Source organism: Anarrhichthys ocellatus, unplaced genomic scaffold (genome assembly GCF_004355925.1).
Source record: "Anarrhichthys ocellatus isolate YVR2014 unplaced genomic scaffold, GSC_Weel_1.0 scaffold8, whole genome shotgun sequence".
NCBI classification, from domain to species: Eukaryota; Metazoa; Chordata; class Actinopteri; order Perciformes; family Anarhichadidae; genus Anarrhichthys; species Anarrhichthys ocellatus.
In genome coordinates this window covers 8,809,591-8,835,235 of record NW_022280038.1, presented here as the reverse complement: position 1 = coordinate 8,835,235, position 25,645 = coordinate 8,809,591, and the positions used below count along the sequence as shown (strand labels likewise).

Below are 25,645 nucleotides of genomic sequence, written 5' to 3'. Positions count from 1 at the left end.
TATATATATATACTTGAGATCATGAGACTGATCATGTCACACTTAGATTGCACACAGGTGGACTTTATTTAACTAATTGTGTAAAGGTACTTGGTAGCATCAGATCTTATTTAGGGGCTTCAGAACAAAACCCCTTTTCAGTTTTTTATCTTTTAGAATCTTTTAAAACAAGTCATTGTTTTCATTTCACGTCACCAGTTTTGACCATTTTGTGTAGCTCCGTTACATGACAGCAAAATAAAAATCAATATAAACACCAAAGAGGGTAAATCCTTTTACACGGCACCGTAGCCGTTGTGATCGTGCTGCTGATTAGGACAACTGTGTCTTGCTTGGTACTTTGAGTATTCGGTCATCATGTCGGGCTTTGCTGTAGTACAGCCGGGGCTTACGCAGCAGTCTACCACTTTATGAACACAGCATACTTCCCTCAGCTTGTTCTCCAACCAACTGCCCCATCGAGGGACCAAGCAGCCGCTCTTGATGCACTTACAGGTTTCCCTGTTCAAACCACAGGAGACAACTCAACCTCACACTCTTAAGTGCGAGAGACATTTTACAGGATTGTTGGGACACATGCAGGTGCTTCAAAAGAAGCAGGACTGTGCACCTGCTAACTCCCTTTAGTCCCCGCAGGACAAAATAGGACTCCAGCGTCTGACCTGTCAGAGAAAAATATTAGTGCTTTAAAGAATAATAAATAAATATAAATATTTACATATGAACGGGAAAATGTACAGGACCACAGAACCTACATTTAGAAACATCTTTGTTAAGTTATATTTATATTTCAGTCCCATAGCATCTTTTAAAGTTGTATTTCTCTTACAACAAAACAATACTGTAATATCACTTTCTACCAAATTACTTATGCTACAAAAGCACAGAATGTTGGATGAAAGAAATATGAACATAACAGTAGAAAATAGAAATGAAAGCGAGACTTAGTCTTGCAACGGGAAAGCATTTCACGTCACACTTTTCCAAATATATAAAGTTGCTGGAAAAGGACTCTGATTTTCTAATGAACTACCTTTTTTTATTTTTCAAAAATGTACAAATAATTATAGTCATGCGTGAACTATGTTCTCTGACACAGAGCTTCTTCACGGACGAAGAGATGAGCATCTTGAAGAAGTTCAAACTGTACGTAGAGGACAACTGGAACAAGTGTGACATGGTCGCCATCTCACTCTTTGTTGTCGGGGTCTCATGCAGGTAACTGGCATTAAAGTGCATCGATGACACTGGAGAAATATAACATGACACGACAGGCTCTAGGTTTGTTATGATGGCTTAGAATAGAGCATTTAAAACAAAAGAGCGATTGCATGAATGAATTACTGAATGGGAAGAAGGAATAAACCAAACGGTAATTTCTTTCTTTGCTTCATTTTGCAGGATGGTTAAGGACACGTATGAGGCAGGAAGGACAGTTCTGGCGATCGACTTCATGGTGTTCACTCTCCGTCTGATCCACATCTTCGCCATTCATAAGCAGCTGGGCCCCAAGATCATCATTGTGGAAAGAATGGTGAGCAGAACAGAGCAGTATTACCCAAACATTGTAATTATGAACATTTTAAAGGGGACATGCCATGCTCGTTTTCAGGTTCAAACTTCTTTTTGGATTTCTCCTAGGACATGTTTACATGCTTTAATGTTAAAAAAGCACTTTGTTTTTCTCATACTGTCTAAATATGTCTGTATTCACCCTCTGTCTGAAATGCTCCGTTTTAGCGCCTGCCTCTTTAAGTTCCCCTCCCCAAAAACTGAGGCCTTTTAAGTAATGCTTTTTATAGTTGTCCAACAACACCAACAGTTTGCGGAGATGCATGCCCGAAAGAAAAGCCCACATTTCTAGTCGTAAGTACTTGGATATAAGCAGGCTTTTGGATATGCTCACATATCTCAACGCCGACCTTTTCAAGAAGGTGGTTGAAGGAATGAAAGACGAAGGCTGTGTTCGCACAATCAAACAGTCCGCCAACGGTTACGTTAATTAGAGTACAAAAGGCTGCATGTAAATGATATTATTAGTGCAAGGATGTGCATGTAAACGTAGTCAATGCAGACCTTGTGTAGCCCATTGAGAAGATAAAAAACATGTTTTTTTCTCTCCTTTACAGATGAAGGACGTTTTCTTCTTCCTTTTTTTCCTGAGCGTGTGGATGATTGCGTACGGCGTCGCCACCCAGGCTCTTCTCCACCCCAACGACCCGAGGATTGACTGGGTGTTTCGGAGGGCCTTGTACCGCCCTTACCTGCACATTTTTGGCCAGATCCCCCTGGAGGAAATAGATGGTAAATTACAGCAGATGTTAATTTCTGCAACTTTTGAAATGTGTAAGATGCTGTTTTTATATTCATTTATGCGATCAGCGATGCTTACCGTCATCCTGATGTCTTCTAATCTAATTTTCTTCATTTAACGGAGCACAGCTGCTCGCATGCCTGAAATCAACTGCACCAATGACTCAGAGGAGATTATCATGGGCCTGCGTCCGCCGTGTCCCAACATCTACGCCAACTGGCTGGTCATCCTGCTGCTGGTTATCTTCCTTCTTGTCACCAATGTCCTGCTGCTGAACCTGCTCATTGCCATGTTCAGGTCAGAGGCGGGGAATCCAGAAAACCCTCCACATGTTTGTCTGTCCGACGACATGCGTTGACACATGCTAGTGGCTTCTTTGTAAGTAAAAACAAATCAAAAACACAAACTGATTTTTTTGTCTTTTTCGCGCTTCTTTTTTGCCATTTGCAGCTACACATTCCAGGTTGTGCAGGGCAACACAGACATCTTCTGGAAGTTCCAGAGATACAACCTGATCGTGGAATACCACAGCCGTCCGGCACTGGCCCCGCCCTTCATCATCATCAGCCACCTATCTCAGCTCCTCCTCAGCCTGTTCAAACAGCCCGCGTCCAAGCAGGAGCATCTTGGTATGAAGGTTATATTCATACTTTCATTAGGAAGCCATTGTACATTATTTCAAGGAGATAGAAATAGTTCACTGTGGCTTATCGGGCTAAATTAACATGAAAAGAAATACTGAAAAACAAGCTGTGTGTTTATCTATTCTCTATGCAAGGGAATTGCCTGTTGCTTAATTGGTTATTGGACTGCCTCCTTGTGTATGTCTGTGTATGTGTTTTGCTAGAGAGGGAGCTGCCGGCGGGGCTAGACCAGAGGCTGATAACTTGGGAGACGGTGCAGAAAGAGAACTACCTGGCCAAACTGGAGCGCCAGCATTGGGAGAGCAGTGAGGAGAGACTCAAGAGTACCTCCTCGAAGTAATGGTTGTTTTGTAATTTTTGTAAAAACTGTCATATGGTAGGAGTATGACAGTATGATAACCACACTGGACACTATCATAGACTGTATGTGAAAAGTGGAGGTAGTCACCGTGACGTCACCCATCGGTTTGACGAATTTTTGGCCGCCGTCATCTTAGTTTTTTGCAACCAGAAATGACATGAGAGGGTGGAGCTAAGTACAACTGGTTGTTGAATAAAATTTTTAGGCGACCAGAAATTTAAAAACTAACGTTCATGAAAACACAATGAAAGGGCTAGAGTCCAAAGACAAAAACATGGTAAACTCCCAGAATGGACAACGCTGACCTGTTAATCACCGTGTAGCCCCGCCCTAAAGCATCCCCTGCTTTATGGTCTGTTTGACTCTAAATGGACCATCATTTACTAAATGAACATCATGCTGTATTGAAGAAGACTTTAAACTAGAGATTGAGACCATAAACTCATGTTTACAATGTTTACTGAGGTAATGAATCAAGAGAGAAGTAGTCATTTTCTCATAGACTTCTATACAACCAGAGGAGTCGCCCCCTGCTGGTCAGTAGAGAGATTGCAGGTTTAGCCATTGGCTTCACTTTTCAGATCCAGAGGTCCCTGAACACATGCATGTAGCTTCTGCCCCCAAGTTGTAAAAAAAAAAAAAAAAAGATGATTGCAGCATTGAATATGTCTTGTTTGTGACCAAGGGTTCAGAGCTTGCTGAGGATTGTCGGTGGGTTCAAGGACCAAGAGAAACGACTGGTATCCATGGAGGCTCAGGTAAATCTGAAAAAGTGACAGCGCCATGTAAATAATAAATAATAATAAAGATCCGTATTCCTAAGCCTGTTTCGTATAACACTGTCTTTGTAAGTAATCTGACAGACAGTTTGCATGAACCCTCGGTCATTTCTGCCGTTGTCTAGGTCAGATATTGTGGAGAGGTGTTGTCCTGGATGGCAGAGTGCTTTGCTCAAAGCACACTCAAGTGCGGGAAAGAAGCTCCAAGAGCTCCATGTGAGTCAAAGATCTGATAATCGCGTGACAATAGACATGAACACTGTTCTCTTCTAACAGTAATATACTGTGATCATACACAGTATATTGATCTATCTAAATATCAATATGACGTTTCAGTGTGTCTAAGCAGCACCAAGGACGCACCTCAAAGTCAACCAGAGAGAGAAGTCAAACAAGAGGATGAGGCCAGACCTGGTCACTCGGGATATGGAGCTAACAAAAAGTTTCCATACATTGATGAATAAAACGCTAACTGGTAGCACGCAGACAGCTATTTATGATACTATATGTAATATTTTGGGGTACAATAATTGGGGGGGAAAGGGGAAATTGATTTTAATGGACTTTAAATTAATAAAGTGTTTTCTCAGATGTCTCCCTGGTTTTTGAGTGTTGTGGGGACGTTTGTGCTATATCTTAATAAACTAATTCACTAAATCCCTCTCTGGTTATACGGCATCATGTTGTTGTAAGACCAGACTTCTTTAAATGTACTTCTTTATTTCTTATAGGAAATAAGTTCCTTTAGGGCAGCAAGAAGTATAACATTTTGGTTTAAATGGAAAGAATGCATGAATCGACGTCTTAATTTAAGGTTCAAGTCACATCTAATGTTACACATTACAGTGAAGGTGAGCCATTTCCATCGGTGGATAATATAACATCTCATTTAATTGTTAACATTAACAGTAATCATTTTTTGACACAGATATATCACTTTGAATGGCATCATAATAATGCAAAGTAACAGATGGAGAAACAATACCAAAACAAAAAAATGTTTCAATATTTATTACATCATGTAAAGGCTGAACTGGCAGAATAATGGCTTCAAATAAAGACACCGACCCGTGATGTTAGATTCATGTCTGCTGTGGAAATATCGGTTTGAGGTCGGAACTTTTGTGAAAGGCATCGTGAATCTGTCAAAAGCAACTTAGTGACCAATATGCACGGCAGTAATGTAATAAATCTGCAGGGGTGATGAAACCCTGTAAACAGAAGCTCCATGTTAAAAAGTCTCTTTTTTTACTGATGTCACAATGATGCCTTAAGAAGAATACAGTCAAAAGAATAAACATGAATGTGTTTTGCTATTCCTTACAATGGCCGTGCTTAAAAGTTCCCTGTGGATATAACACATAAAAATATACTGAATGCATTGGTAAGGTGCAACAAATGAAACATTTGCAGAGAAGACTTTAGAATATTTTGCATTGTTTCCAAATACCCACACATGCACCAACTAGTAGTCTTGTTCTTCCTCCTTTGCGTGAACATTACCAAGCTTCTTGCCATGTTACCACCACGAAACATCCAGTGTACTACTGTGAAACCGAGGGATGTCGTGTAGCCCTCCTCCTGTTTGATGAACATGATCAGATATGACGTAATACTTCTCAGCATCTTGTGTTCCCCGTAGATATATTAAAAGAAATGGATCCCGAATTCTAAGATAGCACTCTATATTCATTCTAATAAAAGTTGCTCACCTGGCACATACACAGGAAAAGAAAAGCTCCATGTCTTTGGACGTGAAAGGCATGAAAACAAGATGTTAGAGCTCTTCCAGATGTGTTACTTTTGTTGGACTAAGATCTCAAAATGCATTTAGAAGTAATTTGTGTTTGTGGCATCTCTTCATTTCTTTTTCACGTCTCTTTCTCAATGTCTCTTTGGACCCCCACAACAAAATTGCTACACAGCCCAGCAACGTTCCCGTTGCTCCATAGCGCCACTAGTGGGCAAAAAAAAAAACTCCACAGGGGTATCTTTAACATATCTTTAAAAATGTGCTAAATTTCAAATTCAGTGCATTTCTATGATTGAGAGTTTTCCTCCACGTGGCTCTCAACATGCTGACGGCTGAGTCAACGGATATCAGGTAGCGGTGCAAACAGTGCTGACCTACAGTGTTTACCTGCGGGGGAACCGTAGGGTGGGCGTTACTCTTCGATGACAACGCCGGCGGTTGAAAAAGGCGTTTTTCAGCGGTATTCGCTAGTATGAGTGCAGAGTGGCGGCCATGAGCTAGCCAGCGGTGCACGCTCCAACAAGCACGTGCGGCTGGACCGGCTACGTATACAAAGCACAGAAATGCCCAGATTACCACACACACACACACACACACACACACACACACACACACACACACACAGAGGGAGAGCGACTTCACTCACTTCATTACATCTTTCTAGAACAAATAATTGTCTGCTGCTATATTAACGGGCTGAATTTCAAATTTAGCAGATTTAACATTCAGTGCTGTCTCCAACAACCAGAGCAGGAGCGGAAAGTCTTCCAGGAATATTCAGCAAGTGCACATCTTAAACTGGTGATGTCGAGCTGATTAAACATACCTACGTGCAAAAATTTAACTTATGAGGCTCGCTAAATGTTGGTACCATGCGGGTGACTATGTACATTTCAGATATATTAAAAAGGATCGTACTGTTTATATTTATTAAAACAAACATCACAGACATTTAAAAGTCGGTGAACAAATAAATACTAGCATACTTGCAGTGTCCAAATTTTAAATGTGTGTGAACATCAATTTCTCTTCTCCTGGTGTCCATTAATCAGAATGAACTGAGCCGTATTTAAACACTGGGAGATGTGCTGTGCTGGCATCTCGGCATGATGGTGATATTATAGATACGAGTTTGACTTTAGTCCCTCGAAACCGAGGCCTCGGGTCCTCTGGGCTGCACAGTGGGTCCGTCACGGTGAAGCACATTGTCAAGACGTGGCGTCACCTCACAGCGGATGAGCAGAGTGTCATCTTTAACAAAGGCTCTCTGACTCAGCTGATGCAGGTGCAGAAAGGTGACGTAGCCGAACCCTTTGGGGTTGCGCTGGATGACGGGCTTCTGGAAGGCTTGCAGGTCTGGTTTGGTCTCCATCAACTCGACGTGGTGCTGAGCCTCTGGGCCCTGGTCCAGGATGGCGAGGCGGATGGTGCCCTGGAACGGCCAGCTCAGCTGCCCATCGAATACCCCTTGCATGGTGTGGACAAAGAGGGAGATGAAGTTGGAGCAGCGCGGGGCATTGGGGGTCTGCAAGTGTAAGCGCAGGCAAAGCTTGTAGCCCGGACGGCCCGTGTAGAAGCCGGGGCTGTGCTCCACCACTGGCTGGCCCGCCTCCTGGTTCCGCAGGTGGGCGGAGAAACCTCTGAGGTGCCAGACGAAGATGCCGTGACACTGCTGCGACTCCAGGTCCTTCACGGTCTCCTCCAGCATCGACACTCGGCGCCTGAGCTCTGCCAGCTGGCCAGCCTGTGGAGGACATGGGACGATAGTTTAACATGACTGTGTGTGTCGTCACAGGAGGTGCAGCTTGAGCAGCAAGTTAGCTCCATCCGTGTCCACACAGGATGCGTTCAGGCACAGTACTGAGTGTAGGTCACCTGTGTTTTGGCAGCGCCCAACACGACATCACTTTAAAAATGCCCCCCTGAAAATTGAAATTTGATCATAAGAACAGTCCAATAAATGAAAGCTAATCACTTAGCTAATTGTTTAGCTGCGGATGTATTTTATAGATTTTGGAACTTTTTGTATTGCTGCTCAAGAAAGACTATTTGTTCACATACAAAAATAATAAACCAATGTGGTTCTGTTCTTAATGAATTGTCTTTTTTTTCTCCCAAAATAATCAAAAAGAACCAATAAGAGTATCGCTAAGGAACCGAACCGATAAGAGGACTATTCACGCGTGTAAAACGAAAGAAAATAGACGTGAAGCATGAACAGTAAGTTTGGGGTCCTCATTACGAGGGTACATCGTGAGAGAAACGAGCTGAAAAAGCGCAGCTCGCTCCTGTGCAGACACACAGTTCAAACGTCTGTGCTCAAACAGAGAGAGCAACTGAGCCTTCTGGGAAAAGAAATGGAGACACTCCAAAAATATAACTCTGTGATTTGATGAAGGCATAAAACATCACGTACTTTCACGGGAGCTATATTTTTCTACACAGCAGGTTTGACATCTCCTCTTTCACACTTTACCACCAAATGACTAGGGTCTAATAAAAACAATAAAAAAGTACACAATATAGAAGTATCCCTTTATGTACATGAGCCACCGAGTACCACACAAGTGTTGATTCTTTGGTTTGTCTTTACCTTCTAAAAACTAGCAATTAGTTCTGCATTAGCTCATAAATGATCTATTATATTAATCCAATCAGATATTATTAATCTAATAACTGGAAGTTAAAGTCATTGATGTGTTATGACTTCATATTCAATTTCTGCAAATACATATGAGAGACCCAAGACATGGGAAGACGCATCACAAACTGTGCTCACAGATTCTGTGATGACACATAATTGTGCTCACGGGCGTCCTTTACCTGCGTTTCCTTTAGGATGATGAGCTCACGCAGCTGGTGGTCCTGCTTCACCAACCGTCCATCCATCTCCCGGAGCCTCTGAATCTCTTCAGCAGGCTGACTCGGCGCACAGTTGCCGTTGCCGCTCGCAGCTCCTCTTGGCCCACTACAGGCCGCTGCTGATGCTGCTGCAGCCCCTTGATCCTCGGAGGAAATGGAAGGTCCCAGCGTCCACAGGGACTTGGGCGTGGTGCCGTTGAGGCTGAGGCCACGCAGGAACTCGGCCATGTAGCGCATGTGCATCTGCGTGAACTCCTGCATGTGCTGAGCCAGGTTGTGGCGCTGCATCTGCAAAGAGGCAAACCGCTTTAACGGGCGTGCAACAGACGGAGCACTCAACGATCGTTCTTTTTCGACGCTGTGTCGGAGATTTGGATCCGATCACCTACCCTTTCCTTACACCCGAAGGTGCTGAAGTTACAGGCGATGGGTGCTTTTGGACAATCGGTGTCACAATGAGACTCAATCTGAAACAAAAACATCATCAGTTTAGCTTCACTTATATCTAGTTATTTAAATCAGGATGTAACGGATGTGAAGAGGGAACTCTCTTGGAAATAGCCAACTTCCTGTCTCATGCAGAACACTATTTAAATGTCATCAAATGCACCGTGTGTGGACTTATTGTTCCCCATTCCTGTTAACAGAAGTTACATTAAATGATTAACAATTCACACCTATAAAACTTTACCAGAGGCCTGCCTCCCCCCCTCATGGCAGACATTGTTACAGCTCACCTGGTCTCTGATGAGATCCATCTCGCAGTACTGGCACGTCACGCTGGCGAAGGGACACTGCTGCTCATGAAGCTGAAGGGGCAACCAAAACAGACTGTGAGGGGACTAATCCTCGCTGTTTCTCCGATGAGAACTATTCCGGAAAAAAACGGCAAGAGGAGCAGTTAGATAAGCGAGTCCACATTACCTCTCTCTCCTCATAGTAAAAGTGTGCCACACAATCTGGACAGGTCATGGGTCTCCTTTGGCACTCCACTGTTTTGTGCTCCTCAAGGTGGCTCTTTCTCACCGACTGCTGGCACTGCGAGCAAGGCACGGTGGCAAACTGACACCGGGGCACATGATTCTGGGGGAAGGAGTAAGACATCGAAACAATGCAGTTAATATTATTCTGTGGCGAGACAGCAGTGGTCCAATTTCATCGTCCACGCCAGAGGAAGATTGCCGTTTCTTTACTTGGCACCTGACGCAGCTTTTATGCCAAAACAAGGACGCAGAGTGAGAGGATATGTTGGAATTAAAGAGAGAGAGAGTCTGTGTTGACAGGGGGAGAGACACGTCTTCTTGAGTACAAGTAGTGATGAATCAACCATAACTGACCACAATGAGCAATACAGTATAAACATCCAAGTAACCACAATTACCTAAATGTGTTTTAAATCATACCATGCAGTTTCAAATTCTGGCTTTTTAACTTAAATTTTCTATTTCCTGTATTTATCTTGTTTGAGCTGCATTCAAAATCAGAGATGCGTGTGAATCTTAAAATGCTCACCTCTAAATGCCGGAGCTCCATTTTGTCAGCACAGCCGGAGTTCGGACAGCGAACGGTCAGCGATAGAATCTCACGCTTGGCAAAGTTATCGGGAAACAACTGGTCTTCTAACAGCCTTTCGTTGTCCACGGGGCACCTCTGTCCTGTGTCGCTGTTTTGCAAGGAAAGCGGTAATTAATACGGCAGGAGTTAGCAACATGTTGCATCTTTTCGACGCACGCACGGCACATATATTTTTAGGGAGCTGCACAGTAGCATACCGAATAGACTTCTCAATGCAGTTCTTGCAGAAACGGTGACCGCAGGGTGTTTGAATGGCATTCCTCAAAGCCATGAGGCAGATAGGGCACTCGTATTTGCTCTCTAGGGGGGGGTCAAACTCCACATCGTAGCCCTGGAGGGGGGCGGGAGTGGTGGAGGTGCTGCTGATGAAGGTGCCAGGGCTCTCTGACGGGCTGAGGAGGCATTCACGTTCCTTTTCCAGCATCGCCAACGCGCAGCTGGACAGCTCTCCACCGACCGCTCCTTCATAGCTGTCCTCCTGCAAACCTCCCTTATTGCTTTCAAATGAAGCCATCTGTGGAGAGTGAGACAAACAAACATTGGATATCAGGGTGAAAGTGGCAAAAAAATAAGGCATTATTATACTGTGTGTAAATGTTACTTATTTTTCAAAGTTGGCATCGGTACTGAAGAAAGCTCAGCAAAGACTTTTCTATTCAAGACAGATGGAAAGGTTTGGTATCACAGGATGGTGTGTTGAAGCGCCTAACGAGAGCATTGCAAGAAGAACTGTGTGGAACAGAAACACCTCAAGAAAACAGCTGGACAAAGTGGCTTAGAACTGCGTCACAATCACAAGCCAGACGCTGGTATCATTTGCTGAAATTAACACCATTTAAGCTACAGATAAACGGGACACAGAGCTAATTTTACCCTTAAATTTTAAAACAGCAGCGGTGTTATTTCATTATCCTCTACCATAACATAGATAGTAAACACCATGGTTGCTTTATGGAGCCAGCAAAAGGTATTTTGAATTGTTGAATAATCGATTACTTTTTGTTTCGAACAAGTTTCCCGTTTCAGTGAGGTGAGGTCATGTGAAATCTTGAGGTTTTGGTTTTGTTTTTGGTTTGGTTTGGTTTTGGTTTTGCATTAAATTCCAATCAAATAAATGGCAATACATTGACACATTAAATATTGAACTTGTGTTGAATATATTTTCTGATCATGAGGAAGTATCCTGAGGATTTGTTGCTTAGCACACAATAATATCAACACAATTACAGTGCAGCCATGTTAATGTAGCACATGTGTAGCTACCACATGCATTTCTCATACTGTTACATGAGCTGGCGTTACTCTCTAAAATGAGGTACAGCTATAACGTTACGCCCATAATGGGAAGTAACGTGTAATGTCATTCTTTTTCACAGTAAGCATGACTCAACATCCTCACTAAAGTGGCACCCAGCTCATACTGGGGACACCGTTGCAAACTATTTCCATAGCAGACACACTATGATGACACACAGTGAATAGCGTCGGCAGTGTTGTCACTTGATCTAGTAGGAGTTAGTCATGCCCCTGGATGCGGAACTGCAACTTTAAACCTTAACTTAGGTGTGCTAAAGAACGATTAAGAGGAAAAAGATACTGACCGAAACAGCAGGGACGGCACACACGCATCCTCTTCAGCAAACAACGGCGTTCAAGTGCTGACTATAAGCTGTGAAAGTAGATCATATTCGTATATAATACCTACCTTTTAGCCTTTGAAAGTGTCTGGAATCTTTTTTCGTTTCTACAGAATTTCCTGTTTTTCTTTTCCAGACGTCATCAACGGCAACCTGTAGAGTTTAGTTTTTTTGCCTTTTGCGAACGGTTAGCGCCCCCGTGTGGTCGGAGGCAGCACTTACCGTTGCCACATAGCAAAAACGGCAAGCTGTGTGGTTTGTTTGTTTTTTTGCCACTTGCGGGGCGGTTAGCGCCCCCTTCTGGCCGGAGGCTGCACTTACCGTTACCACCACAGAGCAAAAATGAGACAGAAAAAAAAATGGCGGACCTCAGGAATATCTGTCCTGAGTCTTTGCCCCGTCGCGTCAACTATTCGCGAAAAACGTCATTTCAGGGGAAGCTTTTCATCTTTCTCTGCGTGCTTATAGTGGATTCCGGCGGAGCTACGACCCACTGGGTTGTCACAGAGGATGGAAAAATCCAACAACAAGTATGACAGTTTATCGCTAGCTCATCGACCTGCTAATGTTAGGTGGCTAAGCTTGCGAAGCTATATTTGTTAGCGTTAATGGTAACGTCTATGGTTTGTCAACGTTAATTGTAGCCGCTAAATCGGATCTCAACAAGACCCGTTTGCCAGCTTTGAGTGATGTTACATACAGCGAGACAAGTGGCATTAAATATAATGTTGTTTGGCTAAGTCGGTTAGCTTCCACTAGCTAACATTACCTTCAATCTGACGTTATCGTAAGGTGTGTTATGTCAAGATGACAGGCCCATGTTAACGTCGCTTATTTATTATGATAACGTCAAGTGTCGGTTTGTGACAGCTGCCATCAAACTACTAGAGACAAAGACAGTGTTAATGTTAATATTACATGCTTTACATGCTCTAATAGATTAAGTTTTAAAGTTGGAAAAGGCTATTTCCAGCATGACTAGCTATATAATTTGAATCTATTGTCATATACTTATATTAATCGGATGGTTGATTCGCATTCAGTGGGATTGACATGAATATTTTCTTTTTTCAGGTTGACTCACCTTTGAATCTGAAGCATCCACATGATGTTGTGATTTTCATGAGGCAAGAGACTCGTGTTAACTACCTCAAGACGCTGGAGGTGTGTGTGTTTGTTTAATTTAATCAGTATCTTGTGCAAAGATGTTGTCAAAGTGTGTTTCTCTTTGGGATCTCATTCTGGCTAATGAGTTTCTTTCCTTCAGTTTCATTTGTGCAGAAAAGAGATAACAGTTTGTCAATACCGTGGGGGAAAAAGGATCATAAATACCCTTTTTATCGCTACTTTATTCATTGAATACCATTTCCTACTCTTGTCGACTGTCCATCTCTCATGCTTATTGGTCTTCACTGATTGTTCTCCTTGGCTGGGGTTGAGCAGAAGCAGCTGGTGGCGCAGAAGATCCACATTGAGGAGAATGAGGACCGAGACACGGGGCTGGAGCAGAGACACTACAAAGAGGATGCAGACTGTGTCATGGCTAAGGTTCCCCTGGGAGACCTGGACCTCTATGATGGCACTTATATATCCCTGGAAAGCAAAGACATCAGGTAAGCTCTGCTCTGTGAAACACGACAACATTCTTGCTATCTCTACAATGTTTTTGTAAAGTGGTTAAGGCATCCTTTAGATTATGTTTAGAGTAATTATATGCTTATGCTTAAAGAAATGTTTCTGCCCTCCTCCTATAGCCCTGAAGACTATGTCGATTCCCGGTCAGCTCTGCCCCCGGATCTAGAAAAGCCTGACTGTGCAAAAGTGTTTGAACTACCTTATAGTATCCATGCTTTCCAGCATCTCAGGGTGAGTAGGGGCTTAACTTTTAGCTTGGTGGATCTGGCATTTTACAGTTTCAGTGGGAAATTATTTAAATCGTGTAAGAACAGACGCATACAGGAGAGAATAATATGTGTGACGAGTAGACGCACACAAGCAGATGGACAGAGATTAGCTCTGTAGAAAGCAGCTACTGAAAATCACAAGAATCACTTGTTTACCTGTGTGGAGAAATGTGTGTGAGCAGGCAGGCTACTGCTTGCGCAACTATTGACACAGCGCTGCGTTTTGCAACTCTTCGGCATCCAGTGTGAAGCTGGCGTGACCGCTTAATGGGAAATGCACTCTAAAGGGCCTGAGGCAGCTGCATTTAGATATGTCACATCCCAGTAATCCAGAGCTGAAAAGAAGAAGAGCTCAGAGGGAAGCTGGTTTGGCTTCAGTGAACAAAGCTTTTGTTGCAGTTTATCAACAAGGTTGTTTGTGTTATATTTAAATATGCCTCTAGTCTGCGGATTCCAACCTCCTGCAAGTCTCAAGGACCAAACCTGGGGTGACGGGGTGTTGTCAGTTGTCTTCCCCGCTCGGTGGAACTCATTACCAAACCATTAAAAAACATACGGTCATTCAAAAAGGCCCTCAAAACACAGCTCTTCAGACTTGTTTATGTAGTTGTAAAAAGTACTTGAGATTTTCAGTAAGCCCTTCTGTCAGGTGAAGTCATTGATGCTCTGCACACAACAGAGATGTCGCCTTTGTGTGACCGATCACATGCTAAAACTCCACTTAAAGCTGAACTTCTATCTGTTCCAGGGTGTGCAGGAGAGGGCGAACTTGACCTCCCCACTGCTCTCTAAGGAGGATCCCATTTTTAATTCACTGTCTGATAAGCTGGGCCGCAGTGTTGAAGAGGTGGGCCATCGCGTCCATCAAGAGTTACTGAGGGTAAGGTCTGCCTGGACAACTCCCTCACTACACTATACACATATTAAAGACCACGGTCCATTAGTCAATGCAGCAAAACTACGTTGGGGGGGGGGGACGACAAAGATTCTATAGAGTCCTAAAGGTTAAAATAGTGTGCGTGTGCACATCTTTACGATTGTGTGTTCCAGAATTCATCATCCTGGGTGCTGTACAACATAGCGTCGTTTTACTGGCGCTTGAAGAACGAGCCTCAGAGGGCGGTGGACTGCGTGGTGCATGCTCTGCATTTCTCCCCGAGGTACTGTCGACACCGCAATAGTATCCTGTTTATGGTGTGAGACTGCTCACAGGTGTTCACGTTCTCATGGTCTCGTGTGTGTGTGTGTGTGTGTGTGTGTGTGCGTGCGTGCGTGCATGCGTGTGCGCGCGTGTGTGTGTGTGTGTCCTTGCAGGGAGCACAAGGATATAGCCCTGGTCAACATGGCCAACATCCTGCACCGCGCCCATTTCTCGGCAGATGCTGCTATTCTTGCCCACGCTGCCTTGGACCTTACGTCAGATATGTTTACCGGCCACTACACCTTGGGCAACATTTATGCTGTAAGCCAAAGACGTATGATACCACTGCAGTAGACACGTGTGTATTTAAGCCACAGACATGCATCTGGTCGTCCGTTCAGTGTGGTTTCTTTAACAGGATCACAGCTACTGCTTCTGTAGTTTGTCAGTACACTGTAGTTAATTCACACTTGGTTAAGTAAACTGTAGTAAGCTTTCGTTCCTGTTCTTTCTTACTGTTACTACATTAGCTCACAGGAAAGAAGATGGTGGCAAATTTATTGACACTGATTTTTGCTATCTCACCATCTGTAGTTGGCTTTCAGGACTCCCATAACACCAATGAGACAGAATTCTGCTACTAGCATATTCTTTTCGCACTGGTCAGTATATATAGAAGATGCAGCATATTGCCATCCAAGACTTTTATACTTGTGTAGGGACTTTATTAATCTCTATAAACAGACTCTGCATTCATATGTAGAATCCAGAGGCAATGGGACAAGATTCTGGTATTGAAAGCGTTCTGGTTTCCCGCTTTTGTAGTCTGAGGAGTGTCGACCAATCACGTCAGAGAAGGCTTTGGTTGAATGCAGGTAAACAGTCCGCGTGGAGAAAAGAGGCAGAACGCATGAAGATGATTTGCTTTTTATTGGTTTGAAATGAGCTCGTAAACTGGCTACTTGTAAAACAATCAGGTCGTACACTTCGTCTCTAAACTCCAACTCTGGTCTTGTATCTCAAGTTGCCAATCAGACTGTAAACAATGAGCAGAGCGCAGAAAAGGAAGTCTTGTCCCAGATATCTACTGGCTCCCCCAGAGGCTTGTTATTGTCAGACCATTCGCGAGATGAATCGCCTTTATTTGACTAAACTCATATTCACACAACACTTCTCTTTGAGTCCCCACAGCTTCCTACCAGCAGCGCGTAGTCCTCCATATATATGTTTAGTCGGCTACATTCTTTTAGTTTTAGTACAGTGGGATTTCTCCATGAAACAAATCACTGTTTGACCTCAGCTGTCTCCGCGATGTGTCCGTCTCCCCTTCTCTCGCTGTCTGAACAGATGCTCGGGGAATACAACCACTCGGTGCTGTGCTACGAGCAGGCGCTGCAGGCCCAGCCCGGGTTCGAGCAGGCCCTGAGGAGGAAACACTCTGTGCTGTGTCAGCAAAAGCTGGAGCAGCGCCTGGAAGCCCAGCACAGGTAGGCAGGCGCTCGGTCATTCCCTCTCTGAAGTACTTTGGTTTGATAAGATACTCGCAATGATATATGGACACAAATGTGAGGCACCAACAAGAACAAACTTTCTGCCTACCAGTATAGCACACGTTTAATCCTGGGTTAGGTTATCTGAGAAGGCATTCTTTTCTCTTTTTTTTTTTTTTACAGTTCAGTTTTAAAAATGTCTTAAAAATTGAATTAAAGGGGATTTTTTTTTTTAATGATAACAGTAAAAACAATACATTTTCCCTGTAGGGACATTTTCTTTGCACTGCAACCCATCCATGGGGAAGTCCGTATGTAAGTAAAAGACAGGTCCCCAGAGTTGGCCGAGAGTCTGTGTGGATTTACAGAAACGTCTCTGTAGTCGTAGGGTGGTCACGTGATGGACTTTATTTTCCTGCCTGTCCTGTATTTGCCTTCCTCATTGTCCTATATCTTCAGATCCCTGCAGCGGACACTGAACGAACTGAAGGAGTACCAGAAGCAGCATGACCACTACCTTCGCCAGCAGGAGGCGCTGGACAAACACAAGCTGCTGCAGGAAGAGCAGATCCTGCGCAACATTATCCACGAGACCCAGATGGCCAAGGAAGCCCAGCTCGGTAAGATGCCACGCTCATAGATCTGACAACACCTAGAGGCGTCTTATTGTGTGTCATAAGAGAAGAAAAGCTCATTGCTTTAGCTGGTCAAGAACAAACATGTTGGCTGTGATTCAGCATGCTAAATATGAAAAAGAAAGGATATATATAACAATTTTGTGTGCTCCAGGGAACCATCAGATGTGTCGGCTGGGTCAGCAGCAGCGCAGCCTCTACTGCCCCTTCGACCTGCCTGTGCGCTACCACCGAGGCGATCTGTTCGAGCATGTCCACTATGTCCAGGTGAGTCTCTTGAGATATTACAATGTACTTTGTGATGGTCGGCCCACGTTATTCTCCTGAGATCCCATTTCACTTCCAGCGGATATTTATCAATTAAAGCAAACAAGCGGGAATATTACCAGTAAAAGAAAAATCTTACCTCAGCTTCTGTGTCTCAGTTCTTAGTCTGTTTCTCTCGTTGTTCACAGTTTGGGGAGGATGTGTCGGTGGCGTCCAGCGTGGCGCTCGTATCGGAGCGCAACTCGAACCAGACTGCAGCCACCCCCCAGCTGCACCCCTCTGTGTCCGGAGACCAGGACCCTGCTGCTGCTCTCTGGGGCCGCCAGCAGGATTACACACAGGCAAGACAGAGAACTACAGGGATGGTATTACACCAGCAAATCAAACCAAAAGGACAAGTGGCAGAGGACTCTGAAACATTAGAGCGATTGAAATTGTCACTCATTGTGAACCAAAGATTACAGAAATCCTGCAATTATCATTTGTGTTAATTGTATACCCGTAGAGGTGTAATGGACAAATATACAATCTCTGATCAGAATGGCATGTGGGATATTTTAAATCTGTTCGTTACTTCTTTGTGTTCACTTTAGGACACGCAGAAGAGGTTGTGGCCTCAGAGGACCGACTGTGCCCACGAGTACCCGAGTGTTCCCCCTGCTCACCTGCTGCCAACCTACTACCTGCCCCCTGAGACACAGGGCCTCGGGTCAGTACACCTTCCTGGATGGGGGGGGGGGGGGGTATAGAGTAGCAGCATAGCTCCGTTCCACTTGAGGTTGAAGAATTTGAAGTTCAAGTTGGAAAAGAGTCCGCTTGTGCGACCAGAGTTGACCACGTAAAAATAACTTTGTGTTATTGTGTGTATTCAGCCCAGTGGCGCTTCTCCTCTACGGGAGCAGCAGTCCTCTGACGGCAGCTCTGCCAGACTGTGGTCCCGTCCCCCAACCATATCCAGCCCTCCTGCCCGCCTCACTGGACTGGCCTCTGGAAGAAAAGACGCTTCCAGATCCCTCTGCCTCCCAGGTCTCTGTCTGCCTCATTATCTGTGTGTGGAGATGGATGCATAGCATGTGCAGAATGTTAACAGAATTACTATGCCCGGCCTCTGTATGTGGAACTGTGCAGAAGAATACCCAATCATTGGTGTTACTGTGTGTGATCACAGGTACTGCAGATACGTAGTGGAGGATGGACGCTGGAGCAGATCGGCTCCAGAATAGCTCAAGCTATGAAACAAGTAAGAGGGCCAAGTTTTTAATGTCACCGACCATCAACATAGCAGAAGCTGATGTGAACTTCTGCCTGTGGCGTTTTGTCATTTCAACCTGCAAAAGTGACGTTCCGCTGGCTAAAAAGGAGAAGCTGCTAACTGATCTTTGCTAATGTGAAAGAGAGAGGAGAGATTACAGATTTGTTTCTGTCCGAGCTTCGCACATTTTTACCAACACAGGTGTCAAACGGAGTCAATCACTGGCGCAATCAAATATTTTTTCTTTACACACTCTTAATTTGATCTCGCATAATGAGCGGAATGCTCGCGCTGTAGAGCCGGGCTGAATGTGAGCCTCGGTGCAACACCAGCAGGCTGAAGCGGACAACACACGGTGGAGTTCAGTACAGAAAGGATTTGAATCCGCTTCATTTTACCCCAAACCGGTCTGTTAAAATATGCTCGGATCAGCTCCGATACCGGTACTTAGGTACTTAGGTACTAGAGTCGTCGTGCTGAGAAAAAGAATCCACTAAATTTCACATTTGAGAATTTGATTATGAATCGTCTTCAGTCGTTCGTCTTCAGAGCTAACAGACGTTTGTTTGTGTAGGCCGCCGTGCCCCGCTGGCTGCTCCACAATGAGGCGGCTCTATTCTGGCGGGCCAAAGGCAATGCCAGCCGTGCCCTGCAGTGCCTGCGCCAAGTGTTGCGCTCAGCCGCACCCCCCCACCGCCACTTGTCCCTCACCAACGCCGCTAACCTGCTGCTGCACCACGGCTTGACCACCCACGCGCAAACACTGCTGGAGCAAGCGTTGGCTGTCAATGCATCGGAGGTAAAGGCACATCGGCACACTACCTGCTGGGTTTGACCACCCACTGGGTTTGGCAACCCACTGTACCCACACCCACTGTACCCTTTGTCACTTTGAGGCATCCAGCAGTATATTGTGCCACTTCACTCATCATTTCGAGGTGGTTCTATAAACATGAATATGAATGTAGTCCTCTCCAGTGGTCTGTAGATTCTCCCTGTTTCAACCCACAAAGAGTACCGTGGGAAGGTTTAAACTGTTTGTCCCGAACATGTGCAGGATCTGCGAGATGCTGTTGAGTCAACATTAACTAAGATCAATAGAGAACTTTCCAACATCTTGTTAAATGAAGCCATCCACACAGGGACTTGTAGCGGTAAAAGGATGCATGTTGATGAACAGCAGGTAGAATATATGTAGGAACCGGAGCTGCTAAAGTGCACAAGAATTCATGCACGTACGTTGCTTTTGTCCCTTTATCTGTTATAGGAGATACATCTATCTGCTCAAGCTGAATGTGAGTTCCCACGTATGTTCCCCAGCAGCTAATGTTTTTGTTTTGCCCCCACCCTCCCTCCCTCCCTCCCTCCCTCAGCCCCACTCCCTGCTCAGCATGGTGAGCGTGCAGTTGGCTAAGGGCAACGTCACAGGTGCTCTGGCTTTGTTCCGCCAGATCCTGGTGATGGCCCTCTCCTCCTCCTCCTCCTTCTCCTCCTTTGCTGGCTGTGAGCAGTGTCGCAGCAGCCTCCCTCTGCTGCGCTGTCTGCAGTTCTACCCCTTCCTCTACAACCTGTCCCAGCGACAGCCCTGCTCACGTAAGTCAATCAAATGCACACTCCCTCTCTCCGAAGTACAATGGATTGTTTCCTCCGAATGTCACTTACTTAACTTTACTACTTACAGGGGGGCACTCCCAGATTTCTGTTGGAGCATGCAGCTATACTGTTAACTAAGATTTAGGGATTTTGAGACACTGTTGGGAGCTAAACCAAAGGCCTAACAATTGCATCATTAGACTCTGAGACTGAGAGTTTCTCAATACAAACATGCAGGGACAGAGCAGTAATAATCCTGTAGCTGTAGCAGAAAGATAGCTCTACCAGCTACCTGCATTGAGCTGTGAACACCTACACACACACACACACACACACACCTGTCCTTTGAAGCTGCAGGAGTAGCCGTGAGAAGCAAGTAGTATGTTGCTCTTCTAATGTGAACAGAGGCCGCACCTTCTTCTTTATTCACGTCAGTGGGAGTGAAGAGAAAAGTGCTTTGAAGTGGAGAAATTTTGCCACTTAATAATTTAGACTGCAGAAAATAGCTGATGCCAAATTTAGAAGGGTCTATATTTTACTCTGCAAAGCTAAATATTGCTCCCATAAAGCACGGCTGCTACATGAGGTCGCATAAGCACTTAGAAAACACACACCCGCCTCAGCGTTAGGGCAAAAGGTTTATATACACAAATCTTTCTCGGGTTACATTTCATAGTCGCTGCAGGTATTGCTGCAGTCAATCAGGTGGTAATAATTTGGGCTCTCTGTCTTTTTAGGAAAAACAACATCATACATATTCTTGTCTGATAGCCAACTACTGCGGTTGAGAAATGGCCCCACAGGGTTAAATGTTGCGCCATCCGTGGTGTCTCTTGCACCTACACAGCAGTTTTCATGGGTCTCCTCCACGACTCCTTTAAGATTGTGACATCCAGTAATCAACTGCACACATCGAGTGTCTGTCCAGCTACAGCCGGAGTTATCTGAGCTTTGCTAGAGTACATTCAGACCAGAGAGAGAGAGGGAGAGGGAGAGAGGGGGAGGTGTTCCAAAATAAAAACAAACGTAGTTTCTGTTGTCTCCAAATATAAGATGCGTCACTTTCTGTCCAGGAGAGAATTGTAGTAACATTACGATTACATCATATCCCTCATAAGAGTGGGCTGATTGTTCAAGTCAATAAAATACAATAATAAAAATACATTTAACGTCACTGTTTGTCACCTGTCTTCTAATCAGTCTTTCTTAATCAGTTTGATTATAGATGCATGCGTTTCATTGCCTGCTGCAGCTCCTTTTCCATAAGAAGTGTGTCTGAACCTGACTTGTGTTGATCAGAGGGCGCTGCCTGCAGGGCTGAGAAGGACCTCGGGATACAGCTGGAGGAATGGGACGCCAGCGAAGACAAGCAGGACGCACCGGCCATTTCTGCCATGGAGGACTCCCTGCTCTTTGAGAGTACGAACATGATTTAGTGACGCATCCAGTGGCAAAATAAAACTTCATACAATTCATTTCAATGATTGCAAGCATGATCTCTGGCTCGTTTATTCAGTCAGTGATGTCCGTTAATAGTATCATTATCCTGAGTTAACTGACTAAATGTCATTGAGAATAACACCACCACCGTCTCACATGTCCGTTGGCTTAATTTACCGCTGTGAAAAATATCATTATCCGGCTCTAATGGGGTGTTTCTGTCCTGAACATTTTTGCTAAGTGCTCCTGGAGCTCGACACCACTCGTATTTATTCCCTTGTTGTTCCCTCTTCAGAGGTTATCTTGGACACCAACGGGTCAGGTGAAGCAGCTGGACAGCAGCGGGCTTCTCCCTCGGCCTCCGGAGCAGCTCAGATGCCCACGCCATTTGGCGGCGGAGGAGGAGGAGGAGCAGAAGGGGAGGAGGAGTGGCAGCTGAAGGAGGACCTGATGGGGGCTTTTGAGGGAGCGCTGGATGTCGGGGGCAAGCGCGGGGACCTGCGGGGTATCCGGGTGCTAAAGAACGACCGCGTCATGGGCGCCCGTGCCGGTGGCGGGCCCTGCTTCGGAAACTGTGAGGACGACGAGGGAGCCGAGTGGGTACGTGTGCATGCCCGTCCTTATACAGTATCGATTCACCAAAGCAGGTGAGACCTGGGGGACTGGAGCGCTCAAAGCCGAACTGAATGGCTTTCGTTCACCAGATCACCTTCCAGGTGAAGCGGGTGAGGAAGGCTAAGGTGGACGGGACGGAGAGCGTTGCGATCAGTGATGACGGCCAGAGCGGGGAGTCGCTGCCTGGAGGACACTCTGTGTTGGAGATAAGCGGGCCGACTATCCCATCGCCTGGCCCTGCAGGTACCAAATACAGCTGCATTTCTTTTCTTTTTTTACAACAGCATGAACGCACAAATACAACACTGAGGTGCTGGACAACTAAAAGAGACGTCTTTGGTTTTGTTTGTGTGTTTCTGAGCAGGTCGCTGGAGGGACTACACAAGTCTTGGCTGGCCGGGGCCGGAGGAGTGCCAGCGGACACGAAGGGTAGACCTCACCACTGTAGCGAGCACCTGGTTGGCTGTTTCCGCCAAGAACATTGAGTAAGACTCTCACTGTCCAGGTCACATTCTCATCTTCCATCACAGCATATCAACAACCAAAATACAGTAAATCCTGTTAGTCTGATGTCTGATTTTTCCCTTTTTTCCAGCATCACAGAGCACATAGACTTTGCCACTCCTCTCCAGGAGCCAGCTGCCGAACCTTTATGCAACGCCAACCTAGCTGCCAGTATGCACACCCTCGACCACCTGGCCGGGGTGGCCAATCGGGCCGCCATCCACTACACTGGAGAGAGCCAGCTGCGTGAGGTAGGCCCAGGCTGAATGAACATGCACACTCTTCTCTTTCTATACGCAAACCGTATGTTCCAACAGCGGCGTTAATGTGTGGTCACAATGATAGAGAAACAGAAGGACAAATCAAAACCAATGTGAACATGTTGAACATGCTCATAAGAAAAAACACTTTGTTTAAAGTCTGCTGGGAGAAGTTCACAACATTTACTTTCATGATGCTGCGGGAAATTATATTACTGAGGACTGTAGATGGGGCTCTCTCTCTTTCTCTCTCTCTCTCTCTAGTCTATTCCCATATAACTATTATAAAAGACTTCTAAGTAGCCAAATGTTACACTAATTAGATATAGCTGATGATGATCATAAATATTTTGGTTCATTAGCTGTATTACTAATATATTAAAAGGTCCAGCGGGGTATACACAGTAGTTCATCTGAATTAATAGAACATGCAACAGGTGTAGATGCATGCTACTGATGTAAAATCACTTGAGAGTTCTACACTGTAGGAAGACTGACGTGATTGACAGACTGTTATGAAATGATCACCTCTCAGGTAATAGTCCCATGTGTGTGTCTCTGACCTCCAGGTCCTGCAGAACCTCGGCAAAGATAAGTTCTCTCCTCAGTCCTTTGAGCAGGTGGGAACGCGCATCGCTAAAGTCCTGGAGAAGGTAAGAGCCCTCACATCTCTACGTTAAAGACAACCTTTTGTATTCAAACGATGCACGTTTAGACAAGATTCTCTGAATATAGGTTTTTCAGAAAATGAAATAATCGCAGCCATTATTTCTGCGAAATCTACTCCGAGGAAACCGGCGAAATGCCAAGAAGATCGAAGTAGATTTTCTGATTTCTAAAGATGCAATGACCATATTATTCGTGTTTTTACTGTTCTGTTGATTCATCGTTTATCCTCCTCCAGAATCAAACATCATGGGTGTTATCCAGCATGGCTGCACTGTACTGGAGGGTGAAAGGTCAAGGCAAGAGAGCCATCGACTGCCTGCGACAGGCCCTCAACTACGCCCCCCATCACATGAAGGCAAGTTAGCCTATCAGCAGGTAACCTACCTGCTACTTATACTGAACAGAGGATTGTTTTAAACATGAAAATACATTCTTTTGTTTCCTGAACCAGGACGTGCCCCTCATCAGCCTGGCCAACATCTTCCAGAACGCTCGTCTGTGGGAGGACGCTCTCACAGTCGCCCGCATGGCGGTAGAAATCGCCCCGCACTTCGTCGTGAACCACTTTACCCTCGCCAACGTCTACATCGCAATGGTAATGGCTGCTATCACATTTTCTCCTACTGTCTGAACGTCCTTTGGGTTTCAAACGTCCCGATGGTGACGTGGTTGTTGTGTTTTTCTCGACGACAGGAGGAGTTTGAGAAAGCCATGCGCTGGTACGAGTCCACGTTGAAGCTGCAGCCCGAGTTCGCCCCCGCCAAAGATCGACTAAGAACCATTCAGTGTTACCTGCTCACCAAGAAGGAACGCCGTCAGCCCTAAATCACCGAGCCAGGAACACCCCACCGTCATGCACACACACACACCAGATAACGAACACTCAGACAGACACGCACCCATCTGAAGACCGCAGATAAGTAGCACAAAATAAAAGTGCAAGAAATGTAGATGTGGTTAAAGGTGAGGTATCAAGATTCATATCAGTAGAACCTGGGTTCTAACTCCCCAAAAGAATTAGGTTTGAAATGTCAACTGTAGATAATTGTGCCCCACGACGTATATGTCAAATGCAGGACCTCTTGTTCTCTAACAATCAAGAGGTTATGATTGTTTTTTTCTAGGTTCCACAAAAAAATGGAAGGCGAATAAAACCAAATAAGGTTCGCAAATTCCAGTTAGTTCTTCTGCAACATTTTGATTTCAATCTGTGCTAATTGGAACACACATCGTCATTTCTTGAAGACATTTTGGTACTTGGAGGTGGAATAATAAGCACAGCCTGGAGATGGCGCCATGTTTTCGACTTTAAATGAAAAGGATGATATTCAGTATTTGCTGAAGTCTGTTGCTGGGTTGGTAAGGAAAGCGTCTCTCAACTCAGAGGATAAAGGAGTTCAAACTGAACAGTATATGCCCTCACTGGTTCTGCTTCATAAAATGGACGGGAATTCTCAACTTTTTGCACTTTTTTTTTCAATATCATTCCTATTTATATGGGACAGACAAACTTAGATTTTTGCTCCAAGGTAATTTAAATACAAAAGAGAGGAACTACAACGTGCTATTACTTTTGCTTCTTAACTTATGGAAGTCATAAGGCAGAAAAAGGTTTTGCCATTGACCATCTATTAAAAAAACAAAAGTGGAATCTGTATTTAATGTACAGTATTAAAGGCAGTGTGTGGATTTCATTAGTTAATTTCTCTGTGTCAATTCTTTGCCTCTTTGGAAAATATAAACAGACGTGTGTACTCCTAGAAGTAAGCAGTTGTAGCTTTTCACCATGAACACTTAACAGCCACACTAAATGAATCCTTGGTGGAAAACCTGAAAGTTAACATTTTAAAACTGGCCAAATGGTGGCACTGTTTGACTTTTTAGCCACACTCCTGAGATCGACACCTACAGTCTCTCCCTCTCTGTGTGATAGCCCAAAATGTGTTCTTA

The 25,645-nt window shown here is 44.8% G+C and overlaps 3 protein-coding genes across 5 annotated transcripts in view; 2 read left to right on the top strand and 1 right to left on the bottom strand.

The window, feature by feature from the left end:
* Positions 1-4,856, top strand: part of trpm5 (transient receptor potential cation channel, subfamily M, member 5) — a 22,249-nt gene extending 17,393 nt beyond the window's left edge. Inside the window, exons 18-26 of the mRNA XM_031848475.1 lie at positions 1,100-1,218; positions 1,402-1,534; positions 2,130-2,304; positions 2,443-2,611; positions 2,765-2,943; positions 3,162-3,294; positions 4,005-4,077; positions 4,224-4,314; positions 4,435-4,856. Coding sequence (XP_031704335.1) covers positions 1,100-1,218; positions 1,402-1,534; positions 2,130-2,304; positions 2,443-2,611; positions 2,765-2,943; positions 3,162-3,294; positions 4,005-4,077; positions 4,224-4,314; positions 4,435-4,562 — 1,200 coding nt within the window. The 3' untranslated portion in view covers positions 4,563-4,856. The remainder of the gene's footprint in view (positions 1-1,099; positions 1,219-1,401; positions 1,535-2,129; positions 2,305-2,442; positions 2,612-2,764; positions 2,944-3,161; positions 3,295-4,004; positions 4,078-4,223; positions 4,315-4,434) is intronic.
* Positions 4,857-5,092: 236 nt separating this feature from the next.
* traf6 (TNF receptor-associated factor 6) lies at positions 5,093-12,097 on the bottom strand. 3 transcript variants are annotated; one of them, XM_031848479.1, is made up of 8 exons: positions 11,994-12,097; positions 10,486-10,802; positions 10,226-10,376; positions 9,638-9,796; positions 9,451-9,522; positions 9,103-9,180; positions 8,675-9,001; positions 5,093-7,595 (listed from the first exon to the last, which is right to left on the bottom strand). In XM_031848479.1, the coding sequence occupies exons 2-8, from the start codon at positions 10,800-10,802 to the stop codon at positions 6,990-6,992; spliced, it is 1,710 nt and encodes a 569-aa protein (XP_031704339.1). In that variant the 5' UTR covers positions 11,994-12,097; the 3' UTR covers positions 5,093-6,989. The 3 variants fall into 3 exon arrangements, with proteins under 3 accessions (XP_031704339.1, XP_031704338.1, XP_031704337.1); XM_031848478.1 differs by having other exon boundaries at positions 11,890-12,093; XM_031848477.1 differs by having other exon boundaries at positions 10,486-12,093.
* Positions 12,098-12,261: 164 nt separating this feature from the next.
* ttc17 (tetratricopeptide repeat domain 17) lies at positions 12,262-24,559 on the top strand. The gene is made up of 25 exons (XM_031848476.1): positions 12,262-12,455; positions 13,000-13,089; positions 13,369-13,538; positions 13,680-13,791; positions 14,578-14,709; positions 14,880-14,989; positions 15,144-15,291; positions 16,318-16,457; positions 16,920-17,080; positions 17,250-17,362; positions 17,551-17,703; positions 17,956-18,071; positions 18,235-18,388; positions 18,531-18,602; positions 19,189-19,413; positions 19,988-20,207; positions 21,507-21,626; positions 21,943-22,247; positions 22,352-22,505; positions 22,627-22,747; positions 22,858-23,017; positions 23,596-23,679; positions 23,931-24,050; positions 24,147-24,290; positions 24,389-24,559. Exons 1-25 carry the CDS (start codon positions 12,285-12,287, stop codon positions 24,518-24,520), a joined length of 3,627 nt encoding a protein of 1,208 aa, XP_031704336.1. The 5' UTR covers positions 12,262-12,284; the 3' UTR covers positions 24,521-24,559.
* Positions 24,560-25,645: the final 1,086 nt, after the last annotated feature.